The sequence below is a fragment of the Phocoena phocoena genome, chromosome 3 (assembly GCF_963924675.1).
Source record: "Phocoena phocoena chromosome 3, mPhoPho1.1, whole genome shotgun sequence".
NCBI lineage: Eukaryota > Metazoa > Chordata > Mammalia > Artiodactyla > Phocoenidae > Phocoena > Phocoena phocoena.
This window is the reverse complement of record NC_089221.1, coordinates 11,745,801-11,772,834: the sequence shown is the minus strand read 5'-3', so window position 1 is coordinate 11,772,834 and position 27,034 is coordinate 11,745,801. Positions and strand designations below refer to the sequence as shown.

At 38.4% G+C, this 27,034-nt stretch overlaps 1 protein-coding gene and 1 non-coding gene across 2 annotated transcripts in view; both read left to right on the top strand.

The window, feature by feature from the left end:
• Positions 1 to 27,034, top strand: part of DNAH5 (dynein axonemal heavy chain 5) — a 200,866-nt gene that overhangs the window by 74,050 nt on the left and 99,782 nt on the right. Inside the window, exons 36-47 of the mRNA XM_065873626.1 lie at positions 5,683 to 5,861; positions 6,254 to 6,441; positions 6,777 to 6,971; positions 9,817 to 9,951; positions 11,048 to 11,155; positions 13,091 to 13,244; positions 17,899 to 18,045; positions 20,554 to 20,795; positions 23,476 to 23,652; positions 24,088 to 24,289; positions 25,550 to 25,692; positions 26,596 to 26,730. Coding sequence (XP_065729698.1) covers positions 5,683 to 5,861; positions 6,254 to 6,441; positions 6,777 to 6,971; positions 9,817 to 9,951; positions 11,048 to 11,155; positions 13,091 to 13,244; positions 17,899 to 18,045; positions 20,554 to 20,795; positions 23,476 to 23,652; positions 24,088 to 24,289; positions 25,550 to 25,692; positions 26,596 to 26,730 — 2,005 coding nt within the window. The remainder of the gene's footprint in view (positions 1 to 5,682; positions 5,862 to 6,253; positions 6,442 to 6,776; positions 6,972 to 9,816; positions 9,952 to 11,047; positions 11,156 to 13,090; positions 13,245 to 17,898; positions 18,046 to 20,553; positions 20,796 to 23,475; positions 23,653 to 24,087; positions 24,290 to 25,549; positions 25,693 to 26,595; positions 26,731 to 27,034) is intronic.
• Positions 21,101 to 21,173, top strand: TRNAE-CUC (transfer RNA glutamic acid (anticodon CUC)). The gene has a single exon. It is a non-coding gene; the product is annotated as a tRNA-Glu (tRNA).

Genomic DNA, 27,034 nt, shown 5'->3' with positions numbered 1-27,034 from the left:
CAAAAGGATTAGTAGTTTATTTTCTAAGAAATTTCAAATGCTTATATGTCAAGATTCTTTTTAACTTTCATATATAGGTATCGGATTATACAAACTTTTTTGCAACTTGATTCTTTCACTGTATTAATTATCTTGTATATATTTCTGTATCAAAAAACTTGAGAACTTTAAAAGCAAAGTATGTAAGTGGAGGTGGTTCTCAAGTTTGTTTCCCCCTGTTTCACTCTAAATGTTCACTTGTTTGTTCTTCTCTAAGTTGATTACGGGAGGAGTGAGTCACCATTTTTTGCTGGTCATTGGGATTGCATTGCAAGATTGGCTGCCTTTTTACAAAAGAATTCCTCACTAAGATTAATACTTGAATAAAACAAAGGCCAGAGACCTTGACATCTTGTCAGCTTTTCACTGACTGCCCTGTGAAAATTCAACAATGTTGATAGTGATAGTCTCTGGGAAACGTGACATCATTTGGATGGAGTTGCAGATATTTCAGATGATAAAATAGTCAATAAATATGCTAAAAACATATAGTGCCTTTTTCGAAAAGCTCATGGTATTTTTCATGACCAGTCCTTCCTTTTACTTCTGAGCACAAGTCGAGAAGTCTGGAATCTTTCTTACTACAGTAAGTCCCCTACATACAAATGAGTTCCATTCCGAGAGCACGTTCGTAAGTCCAATTTGTTCGTAAGTCCAACAAAGTTAGCCTAGGTACCCAACTAACACAATCAGCTATATAGTACTGTACTGTAATAGATTTATAATACTTTTCACACAAATAATACATAAAAAACAAACAAACACAAAAAATAAAGAAAACATGTTTAATCTTACAGTACCTTGAAAAGTACAGTACAACAGCTGGCATCCAGGGGCTGGCATCGAGTGAACAGGCAAATAGAGTTACTGACTGGTGGAGGGAGAGGAGGTGGGAGATGGTAGAGCTGAAGGATTGTCAGCAATAGGAGACGGAGGGAAAGCTGCAATTCCACTCATGCATGATGTTGATGGAACGCACGTTCGCATCTTTGAAAGTTCGCAACTTTAAGGTTCGTCTGTAGGGGACTTGCTGTACTGCTATCACTTAAGACCGAGGGCAGCAGAAATTGAAGACTGATGGAGACATCTTATCTTCTTGATAAGAAATGTAAACAGGGGAATTCCCTGGTGTTCCAGTGGTTAGTACTCTGAGCTCTCACTGTAGAGGATCTGGGTTTTATCCCTGGTTGGGGAACTAACATCCCATAGGCTGCGCAGTGTGGCCAAAAAAAAAAAAACGTAGACAGGCCTCATGACGTGTGTTCTTTCTCTGACATTCTCACAGCTTCCGTGAGTTATACCTGGATCTTGGTCACTGGACTGTGTAGTCTTGGCCAAGACAGCTAACCTTTCTGAGTCCCTTCTTTTGGAATCATTGTGTGGACTAGATGTAATGTAGGTCGGGACCTATATTAATGTAGGTAGGGACCCAGCACTGGGCCTGCCACTGAGTAAATGTTAGTCATCATTAATAATGTTGCTATGACTATTGTTTTTCATTCTTTTTTTTGTTTGTTTAGAATTTTTTATTTTTAAAAATTTATTTATTTATTTCTGGCCGCGTTGGGTCTTTGTTGCTATATGTGGGCTTTCTCTAGTTGCGGTGAGTGGGGGCTACTGTTCGTCGTGGTGCGCCGGCTTCTTATTGTGGTGGCTTCTCTTGTGGAGCATGGGCTCTAGGCACGCGGGCTTCAGTAGTGGCACACAGGCTCAGGAATTGTGGCTCGCGGGCACTAGAGCGCAGGCTCAGTAGTTGTGGCGCATGGGCTTCGTTGCTCTGCGGCATGTGGGATCTTCCCAGACCAGGGCTCGAGCCTGTGTCCCCTGCATTGACAGGCGGATTCTTAACCACTGCGCCACCAGGGAAGCCCTAGAATTTTTTAAATTGAAGTATAGTTGATTTACAGTATTGTGTTAGTTTCAAGTGTACAGCAAATTGCTTCAGTTATTTTTTTTCAGATTATGTTCCATTATAGGTTATTATAAGATATTGAATATAATTCCCTGTGCTATACAGTAAATGCTTGTTACTTATCTGTTTTATGTATAGTAGTGTGTATCTGTTAATCCCATACTCCTAATTTGTCCCTCCCTCTCTCTCCCACTTGGTAACTGTAAGTTTTTTTTCTATGTTTGTGAATCTGTTTCTGTTTTATATATATATATTCATTTGTATTTTTTTTTTAGATTCCACATATGCGATATCATATAGCATTTGTCTTTCTCTGACTTACTTCACTAATATTCTATAGGTTCATCCACATTGCTGCATGTGACACTATTTCTTTTTTTTTTTTTTTGTGAATGAGTAATATTCCATTGTGTGTGCGTGTGTGTATATATATCTTAAGCCAATCCTTTGTTCATGGGCACTTGGGTTGTTTCCGTGTCTTGGCTGTTGTAGATATTGCAGCTATGAACATTGTGGTGCACGTATCTTTTTGAATTAGAGTTTTTGTCTTTTCTGGATGTATGCCCAGGGGTGGGATTGCTGGACCATACGGTGACTCTGTTTTTAGTTTTTTAAGGAACCTCCATACTGTTTTCCAAAGTGGTTGCATCAATTTACATTCCCACCAACAGTGCAGGAGGGTTCCCTTTTCTCCACACCCTCTGCAGCATTTGTTATTTGTAGACATTTTAATGGTGGCCATTCTAACTGGTGTGAGGTGATACCTCACTGCAGTTTTGATTTGCATTTCTCTAATAATTAGCGATATTGAACATCTTTTCATGTGCCTGTTGGCCATCTGTATGACTTCTTTGGACAAATGTCTATTTTGGTCTTCTGTCCAGTTTTTGATTGGGTTGTTTGTTTTTTCAATATTGAGTTAATCATTGATAACACATTCTTTACCAGCCTTTCATTTCTCCTTAAGACTGTCCTATAATCAAAGAATCTATAACTAATCCAAGTTCTCAACAAAGATAATTAACTTTCTGATGCATATACCCTGTTGTCTTGACAAGTTTTTCAGCATTTTAGAATCAATACTGTTTAAGAATAGGAGCTGAAAGCACTTCTGGTTTACGTGTGGTGAAATGCATCTAGATCACTATGAATACTTAATACTATACTTGCGTGCTAATGAGCCCTGGGTCATGGGGTTGGTCATTGTTCATTTGGTGCCAGGGTCACATTCTGCATCTCTAACTCTAGTAGCTACTGGGAAAGGAGGAAGCAGATAAAAGTGTACGGCTGGACCAGCACAAGCCATTTATTCAACAAATGTTCACAGAATACTAGGTGATGAGGGTTAGGCAAATAGCTGGGGGTAAAAGTAGTTCCTGACAGCAGAGAGCTTATGGCCATCTAGTGGGGAGGCAGGAAAGTATAGTAGAGCTGCTAAAAGGCTACTAAATCACATAAAGTCCAAACCTGTTCACGAATGATGAGATTTTTGAAAGCAGCAGAGACTGGAAAGGAAAGCAGAGAAGGGAGGGGGTGAGGTACACATACATGTAGAATGCTCTGGAGAGAATCACGTCAACAAGTACATGAAGATGTTCTGGCAGATCCATGCTTGTCTTTGAAAGGCAAGTCCTAGAGGGTTTGGGTGCCAGCATATTGGCCTCTGTACCCCAACACCAAATTAATTCTCAGAGACAGACTTTGGGGTGAAGTACAAAAGCATAGCTTTATTGCTTTGCCAGGTTAAGGGGGCCACAACGGGCTAATGCCCTCAAAACTGTGTGTCCCGATCTGGAGGGGGTAGTGAGGAGTTTTACACTAATGGTTCAGAGAGGGCGTGATCAGCCTGTGGACATTCTTCTGATTGGTTGGTGGGGAGGTAAGTGGGAGTCGGCATCATCAACCTTCTGGTTTCAACTGGTCTGGGGTCTATGTGCTTGTGGGCAGCATGCAGTTAACTTCTCCCACCTGGCAGGGGGTTTCAGTATCTGCAAAACAGCTCAAAGATATTGTTATGAATATCCTGCGGTGGGGAACCAGGACCCTGCCCCAAGGCTGCACTATTGTTTCTTTTGACTGTTCCTCCCTTGTCTCACATCCCTTCCCCTCCCTAATTAGCAATTGTTTGAACCTGCTCCTTGGAACTCAGGGAAGGTCTTGGAGGCTGAATGAAGCCTGTTTCCTGTAATCAAGAAATAGGGGACACAGAACAGCTTTTGTGCCCAGGAGCCGCACAGGGTCCTGCTTGGTATCAATTGGACTGAAGTCCCACCTGTTGGAGAAAGTGAGGGATAAATCACCGGGCATGGTTGCCCTTTTTTCATGTAAATAGCATGATTTCTTTCTGGTAACTTAACAACTTGCTACTTCTTCAGTTTAAATATAAACCCAAATGATCCCATGATAAGGAGGATTTGCAAGACAGAGCAACTGGGTGGCCAGAGTTCCTGGAGATTTATTCCTTACCGTGAGAGTGTGGACGTGTCCTAGAGCTGGGCAGCATGAGAGCTTGTGGCCATACAGACTGGCTGAAATCTCTGCTCCCTCCACCATGACCCTGAGAAAAATTATTCCATCTCTGTGAGCCTCTCTCCTCATCTGTAAAATGGTGAAAATAAGTGGCTTCCCTGCAGGGTTCAGTGGGGTTTAAGTGCCATAGTGTAGGTGGAGCTATTATGACGTGTTAGCTGTTATTACAGAGACTGCTGTGCAAGGGATAACAAGAGTTCAAGAGGAAAGATAAGGCCTTGGGTTAAAAGGCAGGATCAAAGTGAGATCAGGCATCCTTCTGGTTTTATACCCACATTTCCTTCTTTGAATCCAGGCTCATTTTTTTGCATTTGGGGCTGAGTCATTTACCTGCCTTTTGGGGAACCCAAACCCAATAAAATTGAGAACCCAGGTGCCTCCGGATGGGTGTGCTCACTTCTCATTCCCACACTTCATTGCTGGATAACCACTTTATTTTCTTCAAAAATTTTTTTCAGGTCCAGATGAATGCTTTAGAGTTTAGCCGTAAGAAAGCCCTAAACTGTATTACATTATAGATTACCTCCTTTTACGACACTGGGTGATGCTGGGAAATTGAGCAATTCATCAGCAAGTTATCGGTTGTTTTCCTTCACAGGCATTCTTGTATTCTCTCACCAGAATCTTTTATTTGTTAATATCATACTGTAAGATACAGTAGGAGGTATTTGCAGGTTTAGCAGGTGCTCCCAGAAATAGATTTAAGGTGTGATTATTTAGCAATGTGTGGTTTAAATCTCATGTGATCATTGGTTTCCAAGTTTATCAAATCATCGACTCTTAGATTCAAAAGGGGATTAATCTACATAATGGCCCCCAGTCTGCTTCCTAGAATACCCTTCTTTAGATGTTAGTAGATTTCTGTGAAAAAGTTGCCAAATAAGTTTTGGAAATGCTATGTACTCTTTTTCATAATTGAAGATTGTGAATATACATTATCATAAAAAATCCTGTTGAACCTTTTTAAGAGTTTTCAAAGGTATGTGACCATAGACCACTCCCTCCTTCCTTTTTCCTCAACACATGTTAATATCCGTAAAGATAAGTGTATTTTAGGATGCAGTTTTGGAAAGGTTATGTAGGGATAATGGTCAGGATCTTCCTTTTTTTCAATTTTGTGCCTGTATCATGTCACTGCGATGTCTCAGAAGTATCTTCCAGATGCCAGTGGTGTGGTTCTAGTGATTTCTCTACCACTCCAGGTGTTATATCACGTTGGCTCAAGCTCTGGGAATGAGCATGGGTGGAGCCCCCGCTGGACCAGCAGGAACAGGCAAAACAGAAACGACCAAAGATATGGCACGATGTCTTGGGAAATACGTCGTGGTTTTCAATTGTTCAGACCAGATGGATTTCCGAGGACTTGGACGGATTTTTAAAGGTGAGGGTTATATTTTTTTTATTTCATGAGAAATTTAAGCTAAGGTGGAATATCTTGTTGAGATTTATTTTTCAACAATTGGCTACATCTTAGTGCCATTTCCCAACTTTGTAAAACTTTTTGGGAAACCTGAATCTTACCAGTGTTGTGTGGGTCAAATGTCGATATCACTTGCCTTGGTAATGTTCCTTTATCCCTGCGGGTTGGGTGTTTACAGATAAAGGGTCACATTGTGAGTTATTTTGGAGGCATTTTATGTATGATCTATTTGTTCAACTTTATGTTTGAGCAAACTTATCTGTGGCTTGACCTGGCAGTTGCATAATGCTCTTTTTCTTTGACTTTCCAAAATTATGTACCAATTGGATTTTCTATTTAATTTCCGTTCTAAGGACTGGCTCAGTCTGGATCCTGGGGTTGTTTTGATGAATTTAATCGTATCGACCTACCAGTTCTCTCCGTTGCAGCCCAGCAGATTTCCATTATTCTGACATGTAAAAAGGAGCGCAAAAAATCTTTTATTTTTACTGATGGAGATAATGTGACTATGAACCCTGAATTCGGGCTTTTTCTAACTATGGTAAGGAAACACAAGAAGAGCTGCTGAACTTCAGCCTTCTTTTCACAGTTTTCACACATGTCCCTGTTCATATGTCATTTATTTTCCATGAATGGAAATTGGGATTGTAATTTTCACTCCTGTTTGAAAACCTTTGGTGTTAAACAGAGCTCATATTAATAACTCATGACTTAGTCTCTCCGGTTAAAAGGAGAGTGAGATATGTAAATGAATTTTCTGGTTGTCATTCCAGATTTGTTGTGTGTGCATAATGAATCTTTTAATATCATGCTGATGTGTTGCGCTTGTTACCCCATGACCGTATCATTCATCCTTGGGTTTTATTTTCTGTATAGAATCCTGGCTATGCTGGGCGGCAGGAACTCCCTGAAAACTTGAAGATTAACTTCCGCACCGTGGCCATGATGGTGCCTGACCGACAGATTATCATCAGGGTGAAGTTGGCTAGTTGCGGCTTCACTGACAACATTGTTTTGGCCAGGAAGTTTTTCACGCTCTACAAGCTGTGTGAGGAGCAGCTTTCTAAGCAGGTGTGACATTCTGAAGGTCCCTATGTACTTAGGCATATTTAACTTTTTTATTCAGTGCTGGAGAGGGTGTGGAGAAAAGGGAATCTTTCTACACTGTTGGGGGGAATGTAAGTTGGTGCAGCCACTGTGGAAAACAGTATGGAGGTTCCTCAGAAAACTAAAAATAAAAACTACCATATGACACAGCAATCCCTCTCCTGGGCATATATCCAGACAAAACTGTAATTCGAAAAGATACATGCACCCCAATGTTCATTGCAGCACAGTTTATAATAGCCAAGACGTGGAAGCAACCTAAATGTCCATCAAAAGATGAATGGGTAAAGAAGAAGCGGTACATATATACAGTGGAATATTACTCAGCCATAAAAAGAATGAAATAATGCCATTTGTAGCAACATGGATGGACCTAGAGACGATCATACTAAGTGAAGTCAGGCAGAGAAAGACAAATATCATATGATATCAATTACATGTGGAATCTAAAAAAATGATACAGAGGAACTTATTTACAAAACAGAAATAGACTCACAGATATAGAAAACAAGCCTATGGTTACCAAAGGGGAAGGCAGGGGGAGGGGTAAATTAGGAGTTTGGGATTAACATATACATACTACTATATATAAAATAGGTACACAACAAAGACCTACTGTATAGCACAGGGAACTGTACTCAATATTGTGTAATAACCTATACCAGAAAAGGATCTTAAAAAGAATACACGTATGTATATGTATAACTGAATCACTTTGCTGTACACCTGAAACTAACACAATATTGTAAATCAGCTATACTCTAATATAAAATAAAAATTAAAAAAAATTGTGGACTGGGGTTGTTGACAAGGTACCTCATATATACAAAGTAGAAAGTTGTATCATGGCAAAAACAATTTTACATGCATAGTTTTACTAAGTACATTTGAAGAAATTAACATTTAAGGCATAGAAATGAAGTTAACACTATCTGAACTGACTTAAGAGCCAAAGAATTATGAATATTGATGTTTGCTTTTTATCTCACCTGTTCATTCATCATAATGTATGTCATGTGTCCTCATGGTTTTGAGGAACCTCTCAATCCAAACTTCTTCGAATCTAGGTTATACCCACAGGTTCAACCATATTCCATTCTCACTCAAAACATTCTTGGTTTCTTCTGATTATTGCAGCCTTTACTCACTGATTCTTCCCTTTTCCCTGCTGTTTCTTGCAGGTAGAGAAACTCCCACATCACTGACTCCTGCCCTCTTCCTCTCTAATTTCATTTCTCCTCCTTCACTCCTATTGCCCTTGTTCACAAGGTCACGAGGTCACAAGGGAAATGAAATGAGTCCATGTGTACAAAACAATTGGCCCCATGCTGATCCCTTGGTGAGCATTCTGTGAATCTCACTTCATGCCCACAGATTTAACAGAGTCTAATGCTGATAAGTTTGCCTTAATTAGTTCCACTCACCAGTACTTTCAAGTCATTGTTATTGTACTTTTATGCAAGCTCGCTCATATTTTTATTTTATTGCCACAATTAGAATTTAAACTCCTTGAAGGCAGGAACTCGGTCTGAATATTTTTATGTGCTCTATCCTCCAAACGATTGGTATTAAGTGATGCATACTGCTCCCAATTAGCAGATAATGTTTTTTTAATAGGTTTTTAGAATTATGATGAAAAAACATTAAATTTATCACTTAACCATTTTTAAGCATATAGTTCAGTAGTGTTAAGTAAATGCACATTGTTGTGAAACAGATCTCCATAACTTTTTTGTCTTGCAAAACTGAAACTCTATACCCATTAAACAACTCCACTCTTCCCTTCCCCCCATTCCCTGGTAACCACAATTCTACTTTGTGTTTCCATGTATTTGGCTACGTTAGATAGCTCATATAAGTGGAACCATACAGTATTTGTCTTTTTGTGACTGGTTTATTTAATTTAGTATAATGTTCTCAAGTTTCATCCATGGTGTAGCATGTGATAGTATTATACTTGCTTCCTTTTCCTGGTTGAAAAACATTCTTATTTTTAAATGTATGGCATGTTTTGTTTATCCGTTCATCAGGCGATGGGCATTTGGGCTGCTTCCACCTCCTGGCTATTGTGAATAGTGTTCCTATGAACATGAGGTTTAAATATCTTTTTGAGACTCTGCTTTCAATTCCTTTGAATGTATTCCCTGAAGTGGGATTGCTGTATGATATGGTAGTTCTATTTTAAATTATTTGACCAACTGCCAGGGATACTCTTTCCTATAGTGGTTGGATAATTGGTTTTTAATTATTCACTTTATATGTGCTGAAATTTGGCATGATTGAGCTTTTATAAATACCTATCAAGGGGACAACAAAGCTGGGAGCTTGACTTTCTGATTTGTCCTTATTGTCTCCCCCTCTAGGTAATCCTGGAATGTAGCTACTTTTCTTTCTCCTCAATACCCCTGTCTTTTAAACTTATATGATGTTCATGAGTGAGGTCTCAGTTTAATTCTGGTTCAGAATTTTAGCTTTCAAGATATGAGGAAATTTTCTTATGGATGATTGGTTAAGAAGGGCTCAAGGGGACATGTATCTCCAGGAGGAGATTTATTCCTTTCTCTCTGTCAAGATCTATTAGTTCTGATCTAAGGGCTTAAATTAATGATGGTACAGGAGAGGACTCTTTTGGGTATTCTCCATTTGCTAAAAAAAAGAATCTGTTGATAAAAAAATTTATTGCCCCACTAACTGTACAAATTTTCTAAAGGAAAATCAGCATTTATTCATTATGTCTTTGTCAAATTTGTACAGTTTCTATGGGTAAGTTAATATTGAAAATAAGCCCAGTGTACCTCATATTCTTCAGGTACATTATGACTTTGGTCTGCGTAATATTCTGTCTGTTCTGCGAACTCTGGGAGCAGCCAAAAGAGCCAACCCCATGGATACGGAGTCCACAATTGTCATGCGTGTACTACGAGACATGAATCTTTCCAAACTGGTAAGATTCACAGATGGAAATGTTCCACCCACTTAAATTTCAGTTTAACTAAGCACAAATGCAATTAGAAATATTTATTTAAAGTGCTCATTTAAAATGCTTAATTATCAGATAAATACATAGAGCATAACATAAATTTAAATTACATAGAGCATAACTTTAAATTACATTTTTTCAGGAGCAATTTTTGTGGTGGCTCATCTCTAGTCTAACACGTCGATTCCAATAGAATTAAAATGGATTTTTAAAAATCCACGTCTTACATTTCCAGATACCTTGAAATTTTTGTGCTGTAGAGCTAAAATCCCTTTTACCTTGGTAAAAGTAGACCTTGGAAAGAAATTGTATGTGAATTTTACAAGTGCGTAATAATTTCACATTCTCTGATTTCACAGTAGAGACTGAACAATCAGTTGTCCAGTATCAGTGGATCCATGTACGGGATGACAGAATGATATATTTTTATTTCAAAATAAGAGTATGAACCAAATTCCAATTCATGAATTTGCCACTATTCTCCTTTTTTTTTAATTTATTTTTTTATTTTTTTTGCGGTACGTGGGCCTCTCACTGTCGTGCCTCTCCCGCCGCGGAGCACAGGCTCCAGACGTGCAGGCCCAGCGGCCATGGCCCACGGGCCCAGGTGCTCCGCGGCATGTGGGATCCTCCCGGACCGGGGCACGATCCTGTGTCCCCTGCATCGGCAGGCGGACTCCCAACCACCGCGCCACCAGGGAAGCCCCACTATTCTCCTTTTAAAAAATTATTTTTAAGTTAAATGAGAAATTGTAGGTTATTTAGTAAACTCCCCAATCTGGTGGTTTTATGGAAAGGTTGTCATGTAGGCAATATTTTCTTTCCTTCTATTTCCTTCCTTTTTTTTTTCTCTTCTCCCCCCACACCCCTTTTTAAAAAAACTGATTTTTAATTTAGTAAACATGATGAAAATATTTCTCAACTTCAGTGGAGGTGATATTTTATTTATTACTGTTTGTGACAAAGTAATCTGGGCTGTATTGGACATCTTCAGTTTATCTGATATTGCCATGTTTATGCCAAAAGATTTGGTCTGATCTCCCTTTATTTTCTTTCTGAGATTGATGAGGATGAACCCTTATTTTTGAGTCTGATTGAAGATCTCTTCCCAAATATTCTTCTGGACAAGGCCGGCTACCCTGAACTGGAAATGGCAATTAGTAGACAGGTAATATATTTCACAGGACATCAAGTACAGTGTCCCTTTCATCTGAACTTCATGGGAATCAAGTGGAGCTGTTGTGGCCTAAATCTACAGGTTCCGAGAACAACACTGAGGCTGTGACTACAGTTTTAAGAGAAGGCGTTGCTCACCACTGATAGAGCTTTTCCTCCCAGGGGGTCTCCTACCATCACTCAGCTACAGGTCCAGTTAGCCATGTGCTAGTGGCCCCATTATTGATGGAGACCATTCCACACCAGATTCCCAATGAAATGTGATGGGTCAGCAGGGGCTGGTGGAGCTTGGCCGGCTGCATTGCCCATGCTGGTTTTGTTTCTCTCTGTGGCCCTGGTGTTTACCACATTGCTTTGGTCTCAGGACTGTAGCTACTGAGTGTCATTTGCAGTGATCTCATATGGCTCCTTAGCTGTCATTCTTTTTCCCCAGGCCCAAGATCACTTGTGATTTCTTCCTTGGGCTCTGGGGGGGATCCATCATGTTAAGTGTATAATTAGGTGTCTGGATTTCCCATGATACTTGGTGCAGCTTTAACTTTTCATAGTCTTCCTAGGAATGGAAATGAATCATGAAAACCTTGTGCCTCAACTTCCTTTCCTATGAAAAAGAGTTTTTAAAAAAAAATTTTATAGACATGGTGATTAGCTCATATTTATAAAATACATTTCAATTCTTTGAAGATATTTGTAATAAAAATCAATATGGTAATATTTTATGGCCATTTCCCCTTTAAATAGCAGTATATAAAGATCTTAATTTCCTAATCAGGTAAAAGTGATAATTCAGTTTGCAAATGGCTTCTTCATCACGTGGCCAAATTAATTGTAGCATTGCCTAAAAAGCTAAGTATAAACTAATTTATAAAGTGACTTACATTAGTAATTTAGAGCATATGAAAAATCTGAAGAGAAAATACATAGCACAAAATGATACACGATTATTATCCAAAATTATTTAAGTAAAAATAAGAGCATCATTTATAGTGAATTTAAGCATAGCATGATGGTTAAGAGCATGGACCATAGGGATGAATTTCTTGGGTTCCAATCCCTACTCTATAACTTAACAACTAATAATCTTGGAAAAATTGCTTAGTCTCTTTGTGCCCCAGTTTCCTTACCTATAAAATGAAGACACCAATAGTACTAATCTCGTAGAAGATTAAACTTAGAATAGCGTTTGGCAGCATAGCTTCCATACATGTGTTTGATAGATAAAAACTATCCAGAAGATTTATAAAGATGGCTTGACATTGATATGGAATATCAGTCAACCTGGTATGCTTGAAATTATCTTTTAAATTAAATATCATCTTTTAAATTAAACATTTAAAACACATTTTGATATTTGAGCCTTTATTCTTAAGTTGCTCCTAATACATACATTCAATACAATGTTAATATAAGTGTATTTAATTCCCAAAGTCAACTCTAGGTGTTTCTTGTTTGCCTGGGATATCATTTTGATTATGTTCAGCCTGCTTTTGCCTGTGTATATATGTTTTTTATGCAATATATATTTTACTGGGAATTCCCTGGCAGTCCAGTGGTTAAGACTCGGGCTTTCAGTGCCATGGACCCGGGTTCCATCCCTGGTTGGGGCACTAAGATCCCACAAGCCCTGCAGTGCAGCCAAATGTATATATATTTCATTGTGGTAAAACACATGACATAAAATGCACCATTTTAACTGGTTTTTAAGTGTACAGTTCAGTGGCATTAAGTATATTCATAGTATTGTGCAAACCTCACCACTGTCTGTCTTCAGAACTTTTTTCATCTTTCCCAACTGAAACTTCATATGCATTAACAATAATTCCCCATTTCTCTAACCTCGCTCCATGTCTATACTTACTTTGAGCACAATGATAAGTCCAGATATCTGTTCATGTGGCCCAATGTGGGCGGTTTGTTATGTTTTCAGGTTGAAGAAGCTGGTTTAATCAACCATCCTCCTTGGAAGCTGAAAGTCATCCAGCTGTTTGAAACACAGAGAGTGCGGCATGGAATGATGACCCTGGGGCCTAGTGGAGCAGGGAAAACCACCTGCATCCACACCTTGATGAACGCCATGGCAGGTAAGGGGGCAGTCAATCTGGAGACACATTTAAACTGTTGTGATACATATGAATGCCCCAAGAGGGACACAAATGTAGATGTATGTTAGCATATATTTATAGGAGGGAATGCTGCTTTTTTGACTATTGGGTAGATTTTAGAGATAACACAGTACATTAATGGACCAGAGAAGAAAAACGTTTTTTTCCAGCTTTATTGTATACGAATATCATTCGGACACATAACATGTGCAAGTTTAAGGTGTACAGTGTGTTGATTTGATACATTTATATGTTGCAAAATTATTATCACCATAATCACCATAATAACCATTTCTTTTTTGTGATGAGAGCATTTAAGATCTACGTTCGTAGAAATATTCAAGTATATGATACAGTATTATTAGCTATAATCACCGTGCTGTACATTAGATCCTCAGATTTGTTAATCTTATAACTGGAAGTTTGTACCCTTTTCCAATATCTCCCCATTTCCCTCACCTCCAATCCCTGGTGACCTGGACCGTTCTACAGTCTGTTTCTCTGAGTTTGACATTTTTAGATTCCACATATAAGTGATATCATACAGTATTTGTCTTTCTCTGTCTGACTTATTTCACTTAGCATAATGTCCTCAAGGTCCCTCCATGTTTTCACAAATGGCAGGATGTCCTTATTTTTCATGGATGAATAACATTCCATTGTGTATGCATACCACATCTTCTTTAATCATTCATCCATTGGTAGACACATAGGTTGTTTCCATATCTTGGGTTTTCTGAATAATGCTTCAGGAAAAACATTTTTTTAAAGTGATTTTATGGACTGTGCTATATGTTTTACATATGTTATACCATTTAGTTTTCAAAATGATCTTGAGATGTGGCTATTGTTATCCCCATTTTGTACAAAAAAGTCAAAATTTAACTTCAGAAATATTCAGTGTCAAAAAGATGGTAAATGATGAGACTCAAAATTAAGGTCAGGTCCCATTAATGAAAAAGCCAGAATTTTCCCAGTAAACCATACCATTTGCCACTTATGACTTAACCCAAGATGCTACCTCTCAATAAATATAATTATAATTCTAATCCCAACTCTTAAATTCTATGTATTGAAAAATCACCCTAATTATAAACTAATTTCCCACCCAGAATCAGATATTTTTCTTGTGAAGTGAAATAAATGTATTCATTTTCCAGATGTCCCTAAGTTTTACATCTAAGTCCCTAACCTAAAGTTATCTAAGGACAATGGGCATTACCTTTTTCATGATTATTCTTGTATTCTCTGGTTCTGATTAGACGTTGACGACTTCCTTCTTAAAAGTATTCACAGCCCTTAGCGATGGCAGTTCCAAAATTTCACAGAACTTTGGCTGTTAGAATGCATCATACATTGTCCCACAAGGAAAAGCTGCCCGGCTGGCTTTCCAGTCAGCTCATGGAACCCCAGTGCATCGATATTGGTTGGTGACTATGGTCTGTATTTATTCTAGGGTCCTGCATACATTAGATTTAGTCTCAATTTCCTCAGCTATGGGACGAAGTGAATTCTGTACCTCAGGACTCTACCAGGGGGTCTTCATACTGAGAGAGGCTTATGCTCTCAGCTAGCACCTACCTCCACCAAAACTGAGAGGTCACACCTGCAAAACTTACCACATGGTTTTCATGTGTACTATTAAGGTTCTGCTTTGGGATTTTTACATAGCATTAAAATGATGTATTCTCCTTCTCAAATTATACTTAAAGATACTTTTGTTGTTGTTATGAAGCTGCCTTCTGTTAGCAATAAACTACAAATGCACTGGGTACAATGACTTGAACAAAATGAGTACTTACTATTAAACAATAGAGTTACATTGTGTATAATATGTCTAAATGATGTAATCAATATGGCATCACTGATTTTGGAGAAGTTCTTTGCAGGGATGAATAAATTATTAGCCTATTTGCTGTTTATTAACCTGTTCTTGGTTTTGGTATGTAGGGTAAACATTTGTTATGTTAAATGACATTGATTTTTACTGAAAATTTGATTATCCAAAAGATTGAGAAAGTACTTGGGTTGAACTTCTGCAAGACCCATGTATGTTATTTGTTCCCTTATTCATCACGTATTTGTTCATCAAATATCTTTGATGTTCTGTACTTTGAGGTTCTGTACTAGAAATGGGAAAGCAGGCATGGAAAAAAAATGACCATGTCTAAGGAGTTTACAGTGTAGTGTAGTGGCACAGGTAATTGTAAATCAGCATGGAAGATTGGACATGAGGAAGATTTGGACAATTATGATGTGAGCAGAGGCAAAGGAGATCAGAAACCTTTCGAAGGAATTCTAGAAAGGCTTACAGAGCAGGTGCTACTTCATCTGAGGTTTGCGGGTTGAATAGCAGATGGATAAAAGGCATTCTTACCAGAAAGAAGAGGCTGAGCAGGTAGGAGGGACTGACGAGAGCTTGAAATGCCTGGAGAAGCTCTCTGGCATGGATGAAATCTAATTTGTGGGAGTGGGGGAGATGAGGAGGTATAGCAGATGCTATTGGTGCCCAGGGCCGCATCCCTTTGGCCCTCCCCTGCTACAGATGCAACTGTTGGAGAGTTTCTCCCCCAAATGCCAGCGGTGTCTCCCGGTTTTTCAGCCTTATGACTTTCCTTGAAGCTAGAGAACTGGCTCAGCCTGGAAGAAGGGGTTGGGTGAGAATTAATGCTCCTGAGGCAGCCATACCCTTAACCAATGAGGGAAAGAGTGGAAGGGAGATGTCCCACCTCCTGTCTTTTAGAGGGACACTCCATCTGTGACCAGCTCACCAATGAGCCCTTTATTGGCTCTCTCTCCTTTCTTGTCTCACTCTCTCTTTCCCTTAGAATCCAGACTCTCAGTTCCCATGTCTTTGTCTCAGGCTTGGCTTCCAGGGGGAATTCAAATTAGTACAGAGGGCATGGCATGAGAAGCTTTGTAAGTCATAATAAATACCAAGATTTTATCCTGTGGGTGATGGGAAGCCATAGAGCTGGGGAGTGGTGTGATTAGCCCTGTGTGTAGAAGGCCATCTGGTGGCCACGTAGAGAATAGACTGGGACAGGAGGGGCTGTCTGGGAACTTCCATAAGGAGGTCCTAAGAAGGTGACAGCAAGAAAAGGGTGCTTACTCTGGGGCAGAGTCCGTGAAGGTGGAGTGATCGGGACAGTCAAGAAATGCCTAGGAGAAGAGTTAAGAGGAATTAGTTTAACCAACATTTAAAAAGTCAACCTTTTTTTTTTTCCCCTTAGAGTGCTCTTATAAAAATGTTATGGTATCATATTTTAAATGAAAATGATATAATTCTACGTACAACCATAATGAAATAATTTTTGATAGTTTCTCTTGTATGGGCAACAGACCAAGTCCAGTTTTCACCTATGATACATTTGAAGAGGTTGCTGGCCTTTTGTAAAGTGTGATTAGATTTTTAAAAAATCATTGCCAGTCTTACGGGTATCATGTATTGAAAAAGCTGAACTGTAACTAAGTTGAACTTTTCAGCACTGTAAAATATTGTAAATAATCACCCTGATTCTTTTTGTGATTTTGGAAAAAGAGAACTATTCTCTAATTTTCTAGATAGGTTTTAATGTAACACCTTTTCCAGTGTACATATCTATGTATGTGTGCCTGTGTTTGTCAATCTTTCACACAGTATGTAATATTTTAGCCTCTATTTTTATGATTTTATACTTTAAATCTTTAAACTTTTAAAATTGAAATACAGTTGATTTACTATATTGTATTAGTTTTGGGTGTACAGCGAAGTGATTCAGTTAATACATATACATGTATCTATTCTTTTTCAAGTTCTTTTCCCATTTAGGTTATTACAGAATATTGAGCAGAGTTCCCTGTGCTATACAGTAGGTCCTTGCTGATTATCTATTTTACATATAGTAGTGTGTATATTTTAATCCCCAAATCTTAACTTATCCCTCCCCACCCTTTCCCATTTGATAGCCATAAGTTTGTTTTCTATGTCTGTGAGTCTATTTCTGTTTTGTAAATAAGTTCTTCTGCACCATTTTTTTTAGATTCCACATATAATATACTTTAAATCTTATTCTTCAATTTTTTACTTAGTAACTACCGTCCCCTATGTACAGAATCCATCTTATTTAAGAATAGTTTTAGGGTTTGAAAGATTTGAATACCTTTTCTGAAGCTGACCACAGAAGAAAAATCCTTGATTTTTGTAACAGTTTAGCTGATTTTTTTCCAAATGAGTAAGACCATATCTCAGCAAATCAAAGCTATTAATGGAGAGAATCAGGTGTCTTTAAGTGACATTTCAGTTATAAGAGTTAATCTAATACGCCATAAACCAAAAGAGTTTTGAGCTGTGAAATTTGAAGAACTTCCATCCTACATTAATTCCTTCATCACTTCCAGCATGGTAGCATTTTCCCCCTTATGTAACATGCAATTTTCTTTTCCAGAAGATAAAAAGTGCTTTAGTCAATAAAATATAATGAGGGTAATTATGATAACTTGAAATGCAGTAAGACATGTATTTTCAATGTAATTTTGCATTTTTTCATGTTTTGAACACCTGCTGACAGTACACTGCAAATTGGTGCAATGTTGCCTAATGATGGCTCATTCTACATGGGAGTTGTTTAAGATTTGTATTTACTTGGTATAGATTGTGGAAAACCGCACCGGGAAATGAGGATGAATCCCAAAGCGATTACGGCTCCACAGATGTTTGGTCGGCTTGACGTGGCAACAAATGATTGGACCGATGGGATATTTTCTACTCTTTGGAGGAAAACATTGAGGGCTAAGAAAGGTAGAAGATGAATTACAAGTATAATTTTTGACATGTACTTCTAAATAACATCCTTTGCGGCTATTTAAAATTAGTAAAACAACTGTAGTCTCCATATTATATCTTATCCTAGACCAAGAACTCATAAATCAGTATGATATTTGTGAATGTTGAAATACTGAAATGACTGGTTAGTGTATTTAAAACACCGCCCCCCTTTTGTTTTTGTTTACAAAGGGAATTATTTTCCTTTTGAAAAAAATATTTCTGTATTCCTTTGAAAACTTAGGATAAAATAGTTAGAGAAAGCTGTTAAGGAACATTGATAGTACTGTATTCAAGTGATTTCATCATCACTGTTTTCACTGAAGAGTTAAAAAGTGGTACTCTTGTTTAAGTATGGCCTATTTTTAGAAAACCGATTCTCCTATAAAATCACAGGAGGAAATGGGCCTCTTTGGAAAGAAAATTGTGTGTATCAAAAAATGAAGTCTAACAAATTATTCTCTTTTAGATGTATACGGGTGTTTTGTTTTTTGTTTAAACACACTCCTTAAGGGCTACTGGTTCACTCTGGATATTCTCTTGCTTAGGGACTTGAGCCCACTGTCCCAGAAAATAAGCTCAGATGGAAGAGGTGATAGCAATTCTCCTCTCCTGAATAAGTTAGAGAAAAGCACAGTGCAAGCAATTGCAGGGACAAATAAGAATATAGGAGGAGGACAAGACATTTGGCTTACTTCACAAGTCCACACTTCGGACAACAGTGTTCTGTTGAAAAACGTTTAAAGTGGCACCACTGACGTTCTCTTTGAGAGAATGTGGCTGATCAACCCAACACCGATTGTTAAAAGAGAAAAGAAAGCGCTTCATTTCTAAAGTGTGCTCATATTAGAAATTGCTGTTGTTATACGGGAATAAAATAAAATTTTGTGTCATTTGTTCTAGTAATCCTGTGTAAACACAGATCCAGTAACCAAATGTTACCTTAAAGAATAGGTGCTTAGAGAGGTTTTTCTTAAGTCCTTTCTAGAAAGGCAACATATACTTTTTCTTTCACAGGGACTCTGGTGATCAGATCATCATTTTACTTAAACTGCTAGTTGAATGAGCACGATTAGGAATTTCATAGCATTTGATTTGACTTAGAAGATTCCACAGTTGTTAAATTAGAGATAAAAATTAGAACTGCAAACTTGGTCATGGTGTTGGTAAGTAAGAGTAACTAGTGGTTAAGAAATTAAGAGTAACTATTAAACTGAATACCTAAATTTACAAGGGTGTTTCTGTTGGACATTCTATCGATTCTCAGTATAACCCTGCTCTCAGTAGCATCTGGCACAGTTAATCACTCTTATTCTTTTTTTTTTGCGGTACGCGGGCCTCTCACTGTTGTGGCCTCTCCCGTTGCGGAGCACAGGCTCCGGATGCGCAGGCTCAGCGGCCATGGCTCGCGGGCCCAGCTGCTCCAGGGCATGTGGGATCTTCCTGGACCGGGGCACGAACCCGTGTCCCCTGCCTCGGCAGGCGGACTCTCAACCACTGCGCCACCAGGGAAGCCCAATCTCACTTATTCTTGAAACTCTTCCACCATTTGCCTTCAGGGATACCTTACTGGCTGACTCGCCTCCTACCTCTGTTTCACTGAGAGCTCAGCCAGAGGGAGGAAGCAGTGGAGGAGACACTACCAGAAGGCTAAACGTTGAAGTGCTTGTGTCCTCAGACCTCTTGTCTCAATCTATACTTATGATCTAGAAGAAACTTACCCAGGCCATGGTTCTCAATGCCATCTCTAAGCTGATGTCTTCCGCATTTTAATCTCTAGCCCTTGAATTCCCAACTCAACAGCTCTATGGGCTGTCTGTTGGACATCTCAGACTAAACATGTGCAGACCAGAATGGATTCCGTGGTTCTGCCTTTCTGACATCACTCACATCCCTTTCCCCCTTCCCTTCCTCTTTCTAACCAGGTTTGACTTCCTGCTGTTCCTGGAACATGATCACCCTAAGCTTGTACCCACTTCAGGATCTTTGCAACTACTGTTTCCACTGCCTGAAAAATTCTAGCTCTAGATCTTTACATCACTTCATTCTCCTCCAGAAGTACTTCATTGACCACCTTATCTAAAATGCCTCACCCTCTTATCCTGCTGAATTTTTCTTATATATTTCTTTGCATATTGGTTTGATTGTCATGTCTACCCCTTAGAAAGTCAGCTCTGTGAAGGCAGGATGTTGTCTTTTTTATCACAATATCCCTTGAACTGTGCTGATACAGAGAAGGTGCTCAAGGAATATCTGTTCAATGAACTAATGACTTTTTCTTGATTAGGGGCTTTAAACAGTGCTATATAAAGAACAGGAAGAGTCCTATGTGACAAAATACGATAATCATTTAGATCAAAGCTTTATTTAAAAAATTAATGAAAATTACATCAAATTATAGCACTTCTTCAAGCATAGTAGTTATGTATATATGCATATATGTGTGTCTATGCTTTTCTCCCTGCCCTTGGCGGGATGTTCTAGGGGACCATATCTGGATAGTTCTTGATGGGCCAGTAGATGCCATCTGGATTGAAAATCTGAATTCCATTTTGGATGATAACAAAACTCTAACCCTTGCCAATGGTGATCGGATTCCCATGGCTCCAAACTGCAAGATTGTTTTCGAACCTCATAACATCGACAATGCTTCGCCTGCTACTGTCTCAAGAAATGGGATGGTTTTCATGAGTTCTTCTGTCCTTGATTGGAGTCCTATTCTTGAGGTATGATTGGAATCTTTTTTTTTTTTTTTTTTTTTTGGTATAATTAAAGAGGGAAACAGATCCTTTAGCATTCTTTTAGAGTGTGCGCTGATTTTTCTGCAGACCTGTTGGTGTAATTGCATTTTAATGCTGATGTTTGTGGAAGATCCTTGAATGCTCTGGGACCTTCAGCCCAGGTTGTCCCTTACCGGTTTCTTCAGTGCTCAGGGTTCTTCAGTTCTAATAATTTTAGACCTGTGAATTACACCCTGTGGGCTGGGGAATAATTGTAAGGCCTAGGTGAATCAATAATCCCACTAGGGACTTCTCTGGTGGTCCAGTGGTTAAGACTCTGAGCTCTCAATTCAGGGGGCCCAGGTTCGATCCCTGGTCAGGGAACTAGATCCCATATGCCTCAACTAAGAGCCCGCATGCCACAACTAAGACCCAGTGCAGCCAAATAAATAAATAAATATTAAAAAAAACAATCCCACCAAACTGTGAGTGAATAAGGAAAATTTAATTGTATCACTTTGGAGATTCATGATATTTTAAAAAGGTACTCATTCAGTTGCTCGTGGATTCCCATGAACACAACTGTCTTAGAATATTAACTCGAAGAAGACAATTTGTTAAAATTCATATAAAGAATTTTTATGAGATTCAATAGTCATAACGTTAGTTTTAAGTTCGCACTTGAAAATAATATTTCAGATAATATCTTTTCAATTCATGGTAAGGTATATTATTTTATTACTACCAATGTATGTTAGAGTATGTTGATTATCATAAGATTATAATTGAATGCCTTGCATACTTAGATGTTTTACTAAATAAATATTATAAGGCAGAATGCTTATTAGACAAACCACCTGTAAAATCTTTTTTGACATTGTTGGTCAAATTATTATTTTCACTTACATAAGTTTTTCGGAGATAATTTTGATTGAAAACTTACGAATTCATATTTTAAATCAAGTAGATGAAGATGTGAAGAAGGAGGGGATTTTAAAGCAAAATGATACTGAAGTACAGTTGGATATGTCATTGAAAATGCTTCTGAAGATTTCAGATTTCACAGTTAAATTATCCATCCTTTAAGAAGAATACAGAGCAAGAGTTCTCAACCCTGACTTTGCAAGAATAATCACCAATGACAGTTCTTTAAAATACAGATGAATGGGCTTCCCTGGTGGTGCAGTGGTTGGGAGTCCGCCTGCTGATTCAGGGGACATGGGTTCGTGCCCCGGTCCGGGAAGATCCCACATGCCGCGGAGCGGCTGGGCCCGTGAGCCATGGCCGCTGAGCCTGCATGTCTGGAGCCTGTGCACCGCAACGGGAGAGGCCACAACAGTGAGAGGACCGCGTACCGCAAAAAAAAAAAGAAAAAAAAATACAGATGACTGTGTCATACCTCAGTCTATCAATTTAGAATCTGAGGAGGAAGGTGAAGGAGTTATTGTTTTTAAAATTTTTTTTTTTTTTTTAAGTACCACAATGGATTCAGCCTTGGTAACCACAGATGCAGCAAACCCCAAGTGAAAATGAATTTGTGATTTTCCCCCAAATACTTTAAATTCACAAAGGCTTTTAAACAATACTTTTACACTATTAGCTAATGAATATTTACAGTTTGCTATTTATGAAATGAGCTTCTATTATATCTGTCCACATTGAGGCTGAATAAGGCCTTTACATTAGCGCTAACTTGCTTACAAATGGTTAGCAAGAAGCAAGACTCACAAGACTGGAGGTGTTTAGAGCAGGGCAGGGCAGCTCTGAGAGAACTACTAGAGGGCAGACCAATGGGGAAGTTGTGTTCATGGGAATCCACGAGCCTCTGTGAGCCACGCTGATTACATAGCACCATCAACTTGAAAGTGCTATGTTTCGTTTTTGTTGCTGTGCAATCACGTTGAATTCATGAAATGATGGATGATTGAGAATCAACATTTTATTGCTTCTGTTCAGAATCTCTAAGAATGACCTGATCTCTTGATGCCAAGGGAACTTTCCTCACCTGAAGAAAATATTGTGTTAAGTGATATTTTGTTATGAATCACATGTAGTTTCCTAAGATTGGGTTTCCAAATGACTAAATTCCCCATTTTCCTGAGTATTCTTTGATATTTTTTCTACACTGGTTATTCATTAAATTAGAAGAAATAAAATTGTGATAAACCTTTGTTTCCTATTTTGAAAAATCTGGGGATGGATTTCCTTTTTTCATCATTTATTCCTTTTTCTTTTTCTAAGTTATTTCCATATATATGCCTCCTCATTTTCTCCTAGCATATTTTAATCAAGAGCCGAAGACTTTTCCCTCCATCTTGCTTCAAGACCTGAGCTTATGTGTAGTGTAGTAACTGAATGTAGGGATGTTGGAATCAGACTCTGGGTTTGAATTTTGACATCTACCAGCTGTGGGATCCTGGTCATGTTGCTTAAACTCCTTGGGCCTTAGTTTCCTCATCTGTAAAAGGATAATAACAATTCCTACCTCACAGAGTTGTTTTGAACATTAAATGAGATAATACATGAAAGAATTTATATCAAGGTCTGGTACATCAGAAGTGCAGTATAATCATCAGATATTATTATTATTATTGTTAACCGGTATTTAGAAAACTTTTGTCCAAAAATGGCCATTTTTCTGGTGTGCTAATAAATTCAATTAATGCATTCATCTGCAAACCAACAGGGTTTTCTTAAAAAACGTTCGCCTCAAGAAGCTGAAATTCTTCGTCAGCTGTACACCAAGTCATTTCCAGACCTGTATCACTTCAGTATTCAGAACTTAGAGCACCAGATGGAGATGCTGGAGGCCTTTGTGATTACGCAAAGCATCAACATGCTTCAAGGCCTGATCCCTTCCAAGGTAAATCACTTAACTTTCTAGAACTCTCTCTCCTTTTAGCTGAGCCATACTGTGCAGGGTCTGTGATATTTGAACATGATTCTTAGAACCATGGGGAAGTGGGGAGGTTTCAAACATGGACACTGCATATTTTGTGTTTTTCTTTCATTTCTTTTTTTTTGTTTGTTTTTTTCCACAAAGCAAACCACAGATTTGTGGATTAGGGGCAGGTTCTCAGTCGTCTAACAAGCATTCAAAATTTATTTTGGAGACCAGTTTGGTATTCCCAGAGATCAGTTCTGCATTTGTTCTCCAGTTTTATTCATCTTTCCCTCATTCTTGTTTTGGGGGAAAACTGTTATCCCTTTTAGATCTTTGCTATTTTCATTAAAATGTCAAAGCCAAGTTTTGGTTTGAGAATTAAGAAAGTAAAAGAAAAGTTTCTTTCGTGCTCAGGAACAAGGTGGGGAGGTCACGCCGGAGCACCTGGGGAGACTCTACGTCTTCTCCCTAATGTGGAGCGTCGGGGCAGTGCTGGAACTGGATGGCCGGCGCCGCATGGAACACTGGCTGTGCTCCCAGGAGAGGCTAGCCTTGGACCTGCCGCCTCTAGCAGGGCCTGACGACACCATGTTTGACTATTACGTCGCATCTGATGGTGAGCCCCTCTCTTCTATCCATCCATCACACGTGGGACCAGTTTTTTCCAAAATGGCTAATATTTATACTCTATTTATCTATCTACCTGTCATCTATCTATCATCTATCAATCTATCATCTAGCTAGCTAGCTAGCTAGCTAGCTATCATCTATATTTCTAAATGGTAATTAAAACTCTTGGCTGTAAAATTGAAATGGAAATGTTTATGTACGTATGAAAGAGAGTCAATTGTTTCTTTTTCAAATATTTATTTCAATTGAGTTCCAAATGCACATATTCTTGTTAAATATATCGTGTACTGAACTTTTCATGAAATAAAAACAAATTAAAAAAAATCACCAAGTCAGATCCATTTCAGCCATTCATTCGATATAATCAGCAACTTATAAAAAAATGACAAAGTAGTATATTTTTATGAAATAGGTGTGTATATCTATACATCCGTGTCTATGCATGTATTGCAATACTTTAAGTTTATTTAAATGTGCATACATATATATAAAGTACATATATACACATATATGAAGTACAAATATACATAATATTTATATATGGCATCCTAGGATGTTTTATTTTTGGTTTTACAGTTAGGGAAGTACATAATGAAAAATGATTTTAGGTATATACGACTATCACTGTCCTGTATTTTTCTTTTTAATAAATTATTTATTCATTTGGCTGCATTGGGTCTTTGTTGCTGAGCGCGGGCTTTCTCTAGTTGCGGCGAGCGGGGGCTGCTCTTCGTTGCGGTGTGCGGGCTTCTCATTGCAGTAGCTTCTCTTGCTGTGGAACACAGGCTCTAGGCGCGCGGGCTTCAGTAGTTGTGGTGCGCGGGCTCAGTAGTCATGGTGCACAGGCTAAGTTGCTCTGTGGCATGTGGGATCTTCCTGGACAGGGGATCAAACCTGTGTCCCCTGCATTGGCAGGTGGATTCTTAACCACTGCGCCACGAGGGAAGTTCCCTGTCCTGTATTTCTATACACACTTTTTGTTTTTGAGAACCTACATGTTTAAAAAGAAAATTCCAAGATACTTCTTACTATTTCCTAATATTACCACTTTGGGAATAGTTTCTTGGGAAATTTTGACTCAGCGAACACATACTGAAATACTTAGATGTCTGAATTTAATGAATTTTACTTTGTGGGGAATTTTTGGAAGATGGCTTCATGAGATTCAAGGAAGTCTGCTCATTATAATTAGGAATTAAATTATTAATAGGAATAAGAAGATGTAAATGTTCTCTGTTCACCTCAGGTAAATGGATGCACTGGAAGACGTGTACTGAGGAATATGTGTATCCATCTAATATCACCCCAGAATATGGCTCCATCCTGGTGCCAAATGTTGACAATGTGAGAACTGACTTCCTAATTAAAACCATCGCTAAACAGGGCAAGGTATGGCTCTTTCACTTTTACTAAAAGTAACACATTTAAAAATGTCCCTTGAAAACATGAAGCATCTTGTGACCACCTAGAAGGGTGTGATAGGGAGGGTGGGAGGGAGATGCAAGAGGGAGGGGATATAGGGATATATGTATACATATAGCTGATTCACTTTGTTATACGGCAGAAACTAACACAACATTGTAAAGCAATTATACTCCTATAAAGATGTTAAAAAGAGAAAAATAACATGAAGCATGTTGCATTTATTTTAGAATGTTTTATGTTGCTGTTTAGAATAAATAAAAGTATTAGCCAAATTAATATACTTCTTTTATTATTCCTCAGTAACGATATTAAAGTTGAATAGCTTTAATTCGTAATTAAGTAATGATTTTTCATATATTGAGAGAAAGTGAATTTTGACTTGTTTTTCTAAAGAGAAATCCTTCTCTTTTGATCATTATATTATTTTGCCATGGCTGCCATAACAAAATACCACAGGCTCGGTGGCTTAATCAACGAACATTTCTTTCTGTACAGTTCTGGAGCCTTGAAATGAAAGATTAAGGTGTTGGCGGGTTTAGTTTTTTTGGAGCCCTTTCTCTCTCCTTGGCTTACAGATGGCTGTCTTCTCACTGTGTCTTCCCATGGTCCTTGTGTGTGCATCTTTGTTTTTCTGTGTGCCAAAATGTCCTCTTCTTGTAAGGATGCCTGTTAGACTGAACAAGAGCCTACCTTAATGGCCTCATCTTTCATGTAATCATCCCTTTAAAGACCCTGTCTCCAAATGTAGTCACATTCTGCAGTACTGGGGGTTAGGGCTTCCACATATAAATTTTGTGGGGACACAATCCAGCCCATGACAATAATTTTATTGTATTTCTTGGATTTCTTTCTCAACTCCTATCTTAGGCTGTGCTGTTAATTGGTGAACAAGGAACAGCCAAAACGGTCATAATCAAGGGATTTATGTCAAAGTACGATCCTGAAAGCCACATGATCAAGAGTCTGAACTTTTCTTCTGCAACCACCCCGCTGATGTTTCAGGTACTGGCTCACTGGTGCTGCTGGTTCAGCCCAGGTTTGTGATAAGCTTTGGAGGCTCAAATCTCATGCTGTTCTGCTGTACCCACTGAACTTCATGTGTACTTTCACAGCCATAGTAAATCCCCTACATACGTCTTCCATTATCTCTATTTTTCTGTTGCAATAGAATCTCCCCCTAGTTAGATGATAACATATAATCTTAAATTATGGAGAAATAAAAAGATTATATATGGTGTTAAAAGCCTCAGCACTGTTTAGAATATCTCTGTAGAGAAGCCTGTGGACATGCAAAATCCAGAATTGA